At 53.6% G+C, this 9,405-nt stretch overlaps 3 protein-coding genes across 3 annotated transcripts; 1 reads left to right on the top strand and 2 right to left on the bottom strand.

Moving 5' to 3' along the window:
• The first annotated feature begins 226 nt into the window (after nt 1–226).
• Nucleotides 227–3,772, top strand: ZSWIM1 (zinc finger SWIM-type containing 1). The gene is made up of 2 exons (XM_066387664.1): nt 227–273; nt 2,000–3,772. The coding sequence occupies exon 2, from the start codon at nt 2,142–2,144 to the stop codon at nt 3,507–3,509; it is 1,368 nt and encodes a 455-aa protein (XP_066243761.1). The 5' UTR covers nt 227–273; nt 2,000–2,141; the 3' UTR covers nt 3,510–3,772.
• Nucleotides 3,773–5,293: 1,521 nt separating this feature from the next.
• SPATA25 (spermatogenesis associated 25) lies at nt 5,294–6,431 on the bottom strand. Its single transcript, XM_066387716.1, has 2 exons — nt 6,377–6,431; nt 5,294–6,007 (listed from the first exon to the last, which is right to left on the bottom strand). Exons 1-2 carry the CDS (start codon nt 6,429–6,431, stop codon nt 5,382–5,384), a joined length of 681 nt encoding a protein of 226 aa, XP_066243813.1. The 3' UTR covers nt 5,294–5,381.
• Nucleotides 6,432–7,361: 930 nt separating this feature from the next.
• On the bottom strand, nt 7,362–9,390 carry NEURL2 (neuralized E3 ubiquitin protein ligase 2). The gene is made up of 2 exons (XM_066387663.1): nt 8,346–9,390; nt 7,362–7,600 (listed from the first exon to the last, which is right to left on the bottom strand). The coding sequence occupies exons 1-2, from the start codon at nt 9,085–9,087 to the stop codon at nt 7,485–7,487; spliced, it is 858 nt and encodes a 285-aa protein (XP_066243760.1). The 5' UTR covers nt 9,088–9,390; the 3' UTR covers nt 7,362–7,484.
• Between the last annotated feature and the right edge of the window lie 15 nt (nt 9,391–9,405).

Genomic DNA, 9,405 nt, shown 5'->3' with positions numbered 1-9,405 from the left:
CTTAGTTCCAGGCTCAGAGTTCAGGTTCTCCTGGATGCAACAGTCCTCGGGCTTTCATTGGTTACCACCAGCCGAACCCTTGTAACCCTGGTGACAACACCGCCCACAAGTCGTCGGGCTACGATTGGTCCGAGCACGAAAGACCTAACGCGAACTCCTCAGGCCATTGGTCTGAGTCACGGAAAACTAGCGCCGCAATTGGTGAGTTTAGAGGTCAGTCAGAGCCAGAGACTGGGTCAAATAGGGAGAAATGGCGACAGAGCCAGGCTGTGGGTGAGTGATTTCGGGAGGGGTGGAGATGTAAAGCAACTGACAACTACGGTTATCCTTGACACAGCTCCCAAGGGGTGGGAGGTTGACTTCTCTTCTGGCTCCGGCTGGACTCCGTATTTAAATATCTGACAGCATCGCCCTGGCCGGTTGCTCAGCGGTAGAGCGTCGGCCGGCGTGTGGAAGTTCCGGGTTCGATTCCGGCCAGGGCACACAGGAGAAGCACCCATCTGCTTCTCCACCCCTCCTCCTCTCCTTCCTCTCTGTCTCTCTCTTCCCCTCCCGCAGCCAAGGCTCCACTGGAGCAAGGTTGGCCCGGGCGCTAAGTATGGCTCCATGGCCTCCTCCTCAGGAGCTGGAATGGCTCCGGTTGCACTAAGCAGTGCCCCAGATGGGCCGAGCATCGCCTCCTGGTGGGCATGCCGGGTGGATCCCAGTCGGGCGCATCGCATGTGGGACTCTGTCTGCCCCCTCCCCTCCCCTCACTTCGAAAAAATACAACAACAAAAATTAAATATCTGACAGCATCCTCTCACTCAGGGCTAGAGGTGAGAGATCAGAGGTCGCATCCGCCCTTTCTTGGCCCCTAGCTCAGGTACTTTGGAAAGCAGTCAGGATCCCCAGCTAAGGACTCCGCGTCCAGCTACTTCCAGAAAAATGCTGTGCAAGACACTTAACCTCTTTGAGCCTCAGTTTCTCATCTGTAAAATGGGGACAATAACCTGCTTTGAGGTCAAATAGAGGAAACATTTGACTAGAACTTTGTGGTTCATAGAGGAGTTTATATAGAGGCAGGAGTTTATATAGAAGCTATGCATGTTTGTTAGCCCCATTTTATGGCTGAAGAGATGGAGGGTCAGAGGGTGTCACTGACTTGCTCAGGGTCACACAGCACATTGAGGGTACATGCTGTTCTCTTATGTACGCCAGGACCAAATGAAAGAATGGTTGCCAAGAAGTAATTTGTGCTTACAAATATTTGAATTGGTATTAAAAATATATATATAGGCCCTGGCCGGTTGGCTCAGTGGTAGAGCGTTGGCCTGGCGTGTAGAAGTCCCGGGTTCGATTCCCGGCCAGGGCACACAGGAGAAGCGCCCATTTGCTTCTCTACCCCTCCCCCTCTCCTTCCTCTCTGTCTCTCTCTTCCCCTCCTGCAGCCGAGGCTCCATTGGAGCAAAGATGGCCCAGGCGCTGGGGATGGCTCCTTGGCCTCTGCCCCAGGCGCTAGAGTGGCTCTGGTCCCGGCAGAGCGACGCCCCGGAGGGGCAGAGCATCGCCCCCTGGTGGGTGTGCTGGGTGGATCCCGGTCGGGCGCATGCGGGAGTCTGTCTGACTGTCTCTCCCGGTTTCTAGCTTCAGAAAAATACAAATATATATATAAGACTATATGCAGCATTACCCTTCACACCCATTTAGATCTTATGGAACCAAGTCTTTCCATGACAGGCGTATCAGGTCTTAGCACCAATGTCATCCTCCCTTCCCCCAGAGAGGACTTCCCTGACCACCTTAGCCCAGGTTTCCCACCTTCCCCAGTTTACTACCTGTTACCAGTCTTGTGGTCTTTGTCACCTTCATTATCTGATATATTCTTGTTTGTTTACGTTTATTGTATTATCTCCCCCAGAACAGTGCTGATCTATAGTAAGTGTTCAATAAATATTGTCTGGAATAATAGAAGAGCCAAGCCCCTACTGTCTCCTTAAACCTGTGTTCCTCTCCATAGGCCCTTCTTTGACAAGATCTGAGAAACAGTCCAGCCTTAAGCCTCGACTTACTTAGAGCTTGAGAGACTGAGAGCCTTCTGGTGCAGCAGCCTTGCAGAATAGTGTTTTGACTTTGGCATCTAGACATCTCCCATCTCCCTGATGGCCCTGACAATGCTGAATGAGCTCCTCATTGAGGACCCCAGCCCACCTTTGCTGCTGTACCAAGTTAGCAAAACTAAGTTAGAGACCCTCAACTATCAGAGCTGCTTTATGCAGGACGTCTTTGCCCATTTCCCTGAGATCTTATTTATCCACCGGACGTATAATCCAATGGGCAAGGTGTTATATACCTTCCTGGTGGATGGCCCTTGGGTGCAGCTGGAGGGTCATCTTGCCCAGGCAGTCTACTTTGCCATTCCTGCCAAGGAGGATGCTGAAGGCCTGGCTGAGATGTTCCAGGTGTTCAAGAAGTTTAACCCAGCCTGGGAGAGAATCTGTACTATCCTGGTGGATCCCTACCTCCTCTCTCTGCTCTCCCTCGCTATGGAGTTCCCCACGGCTGAGGTCCTGCCCTCGGCCTTCCATATCTGTAAGTTCCTCCAGGGCAAGTTCTATCAACTTTCCCTCAAACAGCCTGTGGAGCAGGTGCTCCTGACCTCCCTGCAGAGCACAATGTGCTCGGCCACTGCTGGCAACCTGAAGAAGTTGCATACACTCCTGAGATGCTGCATCCCCCCGGACCAGCTGCCCGAGCTCCACTCCTACTGGCTGCTCAATGACCGCATCTGGTTGGTGCACCGCTGGAGAAGCCGAGCCGAGAGCAGCCGCTACTTCCAGGGCCTGGAGGTCACCACCCGCATCCTCAGCCAGTTCTTCGGCACCACCCCATCTGTGGAACAAGGCATGACCTCCCTGCTCCGATACATGCGGCAGAACTCTGGAGACAAGGCAAGATTCAGCCTGGGCCTAGGTCCCCAGAGCAGTCATGTCCCCTCGGACGTCAGCCGCCAAAGCCCCAAAGTGGAGCAGTTGGTAGAAGCCTGCATCGAGCACTCCCTCCAAACTATCTGTACGGGGCCAGCAGCCCAGCTTTGCCTAGGTGAGCTTGCCGTGGTGCAGAAATCCGTGCACCTCATTGGCTCTGACTCAGAAAAGGTCAACATACAGATCCTGGAAGACACCCATAGGGTACAGCCCCAGCCCCCTGCCAGCTGCAGCTGCTCCTTTCACCAGGCCTTCCACCTACCCTGCCGCCACATCCTAGCCATGCTCAGTGCCCGACGCCAAGTGCTCCAGCCCGACATGCTGTCGCCTCAGTGGACAGCAGGCTGTGCTGCCAATCTAAATGACATCCTGGCCAACAAGTGGAGTGAGACCGTGGGTAAGCACCTGGCTGTGGCTCTCCTCACTGAGGAGGTGGGTCAGCTCTTGCAGCACTGCAGCCAGGAGGAGTTTGAGCAGCGGTACAGCACCCTGCGAGAACTGGCCGACCGCTGGATCGGCCCTTATGAGCAGGTCCAGCTGTGATTGTCCCCGGTGCCGAGAGATGTCCCTACACAGGCACACATCCTCCCCCCACACACACCGTTGGACTTTCAGGGACCCTCCCTCCAGGAGGGAAGGACAGGTCAGGGCTCTTCTATTCTACTGCAGCCTACTGCCTACAAGGTCTAGTTCCTTAAGACAGGAGTCAGCAAACCTATTCTGTAAAGGCCTGACAGTAAATATTTAGGCTTTGCTGGCCATAGACAGTCAGTTGCATATTCTTGGGTTTTTGTTGTTGTTTTTTTTAACAAACTTTTCAAAAGAAAACCGTTCTTAGCTCAAAGGCCTTACAAAAACAGGTGACCCCTGCTCTAAGATAAGAGCTATAGACAGTGGATAGAGATCAAGGTCCGGGATAAGTTTCCCCTGTCATGAGATAACTCATCTGACCCACAGAGGCAGAGGCCCCTCGGAGAAACTGGTTCAGCCAGGTCCCCAGCCTTTTTAGCTCCCCACCCTCCCCTCCATCCTCACATCATTAAAGTTGATGTTGCCTACTCTAGCGCTTGTCCAGTTTTTTATCTTGTGGAAGGCATGTTAGGAAATATCGTGGGAAAAACGGAGTCTGGAATCCAACACTACATGCAAGTCCTGGTTCCTTACCTGCCTGATTTTTTGTGTGTGTGTTTTTGGGGTTTTTTTTGTTTTTTTTTGTTACAGAGACAGTCAGAGAGAGGGATAGTTAGGGACAGACAGACAGGAAGGAAGAGAGATGAGAAGCACCAATCATTAGTTTTTCGCTGAACACCTTAGTTGTTCACTGATTGCTTTCTCATATGTGCCTTGACTGCAGGCCTTCAGCAGACCAAGTAACCCCTTGCTCGAGCCAGCAACCCTGGGTCCAAGCTGGTGAGCCTTGCTCAAACCAGATGAGCCCGCGCTCAAGCTGGCGACCTTGGGATCTCGAACCTGGGTCTTCTGCATCCCAGTTGGATGCCCTATCCACTGCGCCACCGCCTGGTCAGGCACCTGCCTGATTTTTGAGGCCTGGTGTTCTGCCTTTTACTAACTATGGGGCTTCAGGCAAGTCACCTCTCTAAGCCCCAGTTTGTTCATCTGTAAAAAGGAGATCCTCACAGCGCTGGGAAGATGAAAGGAATGGGCATATAATGGGCCTGATGCCCATTGGATGCTCAAATAGGTGTTCATTTTCCTTCCTCGCCTGTGGTCCCATCACCTGCCCTCACAGGCTGGGAAATGTAAGGTAATAGGAGATTCACATGGCCTAGGTCTAGGACTTTGTACAAGAAATTTTTTTTTTTTTTTTTTGGTGACAGAGAGACAGATAGGGACAGACAGACAGGAAGGGAGAGAGATGAGAAGCATCAATTCTTTGTTGTGGCTCCTTAGTTGTTCATTGATTGCTTTCTCATATGTGCCTTGACCATGGGCCTTCAGTAGACTGAGTGACCCCCTGCTCGAGCCAGCGACCTTGGGCTCAAGCTGGTGAGCCTTGCTCCAACCAGATGAGCCCACGCTCAAGCTGGTGACCTCGGGGCTTTGAACCTGGGTAGTCTGCGTCCCAGTCTGACGCTCTATCCACTGCGCCACCACCTGGTCAGGCTGTACAAGAAATTTTATCAAGTCCCAAACTAATACAAAAGAAGCCTCCGTTCTACAAGCAGGTTCCTCTACCTTAGGTAATTTTCATTGTAATTTCTCTGACAAGTCTCGTCTCCTGGCTTAGTGGTTTCTGGGCCCTTAGAAACTTCCTGTGGTCTGGGCCCTGATAGACTGGTATTCGTCAGAGTGGCTCAACCAACCACCCTGTCCCTATCCCTGCCATAGGCACCCCAACCCCATCTACCCAAAAACCATACGGAGAAGCCACCCTATGTGTCTGGTGCTATTTCATCAGCTCCAAGCAGGAGGCTGGCCCCTCCTTGATCTCACTAGGGGCACCTGCCCAGAGGCTGTGTGGGTATGCACCTGCCCCAACTGCACCCCCTCCACGGCCCCCTCTGGCTCCGGATGGGCCATCATGAAAGCTTGAGCCGCCCGGATCAGGTCCTCTTCCCGCAGGCCTGGGACAGGCACTGTAGGGATGCCAGCGATCATCATTGCCAGGGTAAGGATGCAGATGTCAGGCTGGGAGCTGGCCTCCTTCCCCCTCGCCTCAGAGGGCATCGGCACAACCCCTGGTGACAGCCCGCACAGCAGAGGCCCAGGCCTGCTGGAGCTCCCCAGGTGGGGCGTTCTGCTTCTGGGGAAGTCATCCTCCCAGCCCAAGCTCTCCAGCTGCTTCACGCGGGGGAACTTGTGGCAGTATTGGCTGTACTCCTTCTGCCACAGTGTCTCCCGGCTAGGCCCCCCAGGGCAGCCCCTGGCTTCCGGCCCAGCCAGGGCTGGGCACCAGGCCTGGGCAGCAGGTACCACCTGCTCAGCTCTCTGGTTCAGTGGGCCTCGTCCACCAGAAGCCAGCACCACTGGCTCTACAGGATTACAGGGGTCAAGAGATGAGCCTGGAGAAGCAGTCTCACCTGCAGAGACAGGAATGAGGTGGTGTGTTATTCTTGGTCTCTTTGAGGGGCAGGGCAGAGAAGCAGAGCACTGGAATAGGAGCAGTTAAGGTCAGCCTAAGAGGGTTGTCTAGTGGTTAGGAAATAAGTTTTACTCAGAGCCACAGCCCCAGTCCCCAACACTAAACGGTGAAGAAGTGTTTGCTGAATGAATGAGTGAGCAAGTGGGTAGTTATTGGCAAGCGTTTTGAGAATGGCGTTTCTTTTAAAAAGAACTGACTCTAGGGCCAGCCTCAAAATGCTCAGCAGAACTTCCACCTCTGCAGAGCCAGGAAGCAAGCTGTCAGGGGAAGTTGTGGTGCCCACTCCAGATCCGGGAACCCCTCTCACCTTGGCCGGAAGGCGGAAGACCTGGATGAGTTTGTGGAGACAGGAAATAGGACATGGCTGTCCCAAAGGCCCCGTGTGTAAGGGAGTGGTCATCTGCCTCCTCTCTTACCCTCTCCACCCTTCTAGAATGTCACCTCATAGTCCCTCCCCTCTACACCTGGAACTCACCTCACAGCATTGACCTGTTCATTCTAGAACCTCTATGAAACAATGGAATGAGGTTAACAGAGCACTGGACCAGGATCTGGGCATTCTAGGTTCTTGCCTTTACCTTGGGTGAGTCACCTGGACAGTTTTGTTCTTTGATGTTCTCATCTGTAAAGTGGGGGTAATGACTGCCCACCACCTCACCAGAAGTTGTGAGGATTAAATGAGACCATTTGTATGGAAGCAAAGGATCAGAGATACAAATAACGGAGTCTGGTGCTTTGTGCCTATAGCGTGAGAAAAGGAATACTCTGCATCCATTCATTTGCTGTGACCTTGGACAAATACATTCCCATCTCTGGGCTTTGGTTTCCCATCTACAAAATGAAATAGTTGGTCTAGGGAACTAGTTCTCACACCAGGTGGCATATTAGCTTCCCTGGGGAGCTTTTAGAAACCCTGATGCCGAGCTTCATCCCAGACCAACTAAATCAGAATTCCAAAGTCAGACTGAGTTACCAGTATTTTTCTTAGTTCCTCAAGCAGTTATAATATGTGCCAAAGTTGAGACTTCTGTTCTAGCAAAATGCTTCTCCACCCTGGCTGTACATTAGAATCTCCAGGGGAGCTTTTGCAAAAAAAAAAAAACAATGTCTAGGCCTAAACCTCCAGCAAATCTAGTAAGAATCTCTGGAGATGGAGTCTGTAATTCTGACAAGTAGCCAGCTAGGAAACACTGATCTAGGTGATGTCTAACTGCTCTTTCTTTGACCTGCTAAACCATAGTGACTCTAAAAGAAGTGCTCCTCACAGGGGTTTGGGGCAAGAAGACTCATAATCAGTGTCAGCATTGGCTGTGTTTATTTCTGGTCCTGGCTGACAGCATGGCCAGCTTCAGACCAGCCACAGGTCCAGGGCCAGGACGCGCCCCTGGACCCTGCTCCGGGGTGAGTGCAGGCCTTCACTCATACTTGCAGAAATCCTTAAGTCCTTTAGGCAGGTGGAGCCCATCAATGGCCAACCTGTGCACTACGCTCTTCTGGATCACTAGGCGGCACAAGGTCTGCAGTGACGGCACTGTGGGAAGAAAACGGTCAAAGGCAAACTGAACTGGAGGGTGGGTCTAAGGCTGAGTCCCAGAAGATTTATGTCTTGTCACTAAGTTGAGCAATTCTCATCTGTTCTCTAGGCCCCCCCTGACTCATGGGGCTGTGCACGTAGTTAAGTGCCTCTTTCACAACAATTTCACAATACTCCAGTCCTATTTTTGTAACACTCAGTGCCCTCCCTTACCCCTCACTTGGCAGCTTCTGGGGGCAGGGGTCGTGTCTGATTTAGCTGTGCTACTCCAGCCTCCAGCACAGGCCTAGCAGAGTGGCCTCTAGTTCTCTGAATACATAAAATGTGATCACAGGTCTATATGAAGGGTTTACCAGGGTTATAATGAACCAGGTCTCAGGATTAAGAAACTGTCCATCTGTGGTCTGTGATGCCTTTAAACTGGTATGCCCCAATCTAGAAGCATTTGTCTAATAAAAGAGCACACAGTTCTTAAAGAGGTCCAGAACCTAAAATCAGTTTATAATCCCTACCCTCAGTTAATACAGAAAACATTGTCAAAGCTAGAAAGGAACTTGGAGGGCATCTTAATCACAGCCAAGATGGGTAACTGAGACCCAGAACCAGGGATCACAAGCATAGAAAGACTTCTAAATTAACGCTGGACAGACCAAGGCTTTGCTAGCTGGCTTGGGAGCCTAGCAAGTTCAAGTCCCCCATACTGGGCCAGAAGAGATCCCTACCCAGGGGGTGGGATACCTACAGCCATACTCAAGCTGGATCAGGCGCACGCTCTTGGTGGAGGCAAACACGTCCACCACTGCATAGAGGGGCTCAGAGGCTGGCAGCCCCCGGGCGCTGGGACCCATGTCCTCGCCGTTGATGATAATATGCATGTCGGCCGTGCCGTCGGGGCGTGGGCAGAAGAGAACGCCCAGGCGGCTGCGGCGCGCGGTCGGAGGCAGCACGTTCAGCTCATAGAGCTGGTCCAAGAGATGGCTGTAGAGCCCGGGCCGACTGCGGCCCACCATGCGGTCGCGGGGAATGCGAAACTGCTCAATGCACAGATACGGTTCCACCAGGAGGGCTGGGGGGCGGCTCGGGGCTGCTGCTTCGGCCTCCGGGCGGCCCTCTCGGGGCACGCGGTTGTGATGGCGCGTGATGGCAAAGACCCAGGTGTGGCCGAGGCTGACCAAGTCAGGCAGCGAAAACTCGGGCACGGGCGCCAGATTGGCGGGGTCTAGGGCAGTCAGGCCCAGGCGCAGGTGGCCGCACCAGCCCAGCTCTTTCTCTTCGATCTCCACCAGGAATACCTGGCCCGGAGCCAGCGGCTCGCGACTAAAACACACGCCGTGGGCGAAGCTCTCCACGCGCGTGGCCCGCGTCCCAGACGGGTCCACGCGGATGTTGGCACCATGCACCCAGTGGAAGCGAGTGGGAGGGGGCTCGGGGCACGCAGGTCTCCAGGGCGCACCCAATTCCACGGGATCGGAGACAGCAGCCATCTCCCCGCCACGTAGGAAGCCGGCGCGTGCCGGTGGCTATTTTGGGCAGCTGGCTCAGAGGTTGACCTCCGGGGAACCATGTAAGGTATTCCCTCCTTACTCTTTTCCCCCGAGGCTCTGTCCGGGGGTCCTAGCGCCGCTTGCTCAGACATCCCATCTAGAGCAGGGCCCCCAGGAGGCTGGGGGATCCTGCCCGTCCACACCCGAATTATCTGATCATGAGCGCTCAGGACATGACCACGAGCGCTCGGGCCCCTGCTCCCTCGCGGAGCGCCGCCGCCACCGCCCCTTCCATCCCAGCAAGTCAGCACAGACCAC

This window comes from Saccopteryx leptura, chromosome 5, assembly GCF_036850995.1.
Source record: "Saccopteryx leptura isolate mSacLep1 chromosome 5, mSacLep1_pri_phased_curated, whole genome shotgun sequence".
Classification (NCBI taxonomy): Eukaryota; Metazoa; Chordata; class Mammalia; order Chiroptera; family Emballonuridae; genus Saccopteryx; species Saccopteryx leptura.
The sequence above is the reverse complement of the archived record's forward strand: the minus strand, read 5'-3'. Positions and strand labels throughout refer to the sequence as shown.

Excerpts from the sequence above, each read along its gene's own strand:
- ZSWIM1 (XM_066387664.1), top strand. The coding sequence starts at position 2,142 with ATGGCCCTGACAATGCTGAATGAGCTCCTCATTGAGGACCCCAGCCCA.
- SPATA25 (XM_066387716.1), bottom strand. The coding sequence starts at position 6,431 with ATGTCCTATTTCCTGTCTCCACAAACTCATCCAGGTCTTCCGCCTTCC. Across the intron at positions 6,008-6,376 it reads TCTTCCGCCTTCCGGCCAAG|GTGAGACTGCTTCTCCAGGC; the intron begins GTGAGAGGGGTT and ends CTGTCTCTGCAG.
- NEURL2 (XM_066387663.1), bottom strand. The coding sequence starts at position 9,087 with ATGGCTGCTGTCTCCGATCCCGTGGAATTGGGTGCGCCCTGGAGACCT. Across the intron at positions 7,601-8,345 it reads GATCCAGCTTGAGTATGGCT|TGCCGTCACTGCAGACCTTG; the intron begins GTAGGTATCCCA and ends TTCTTCCCACAG.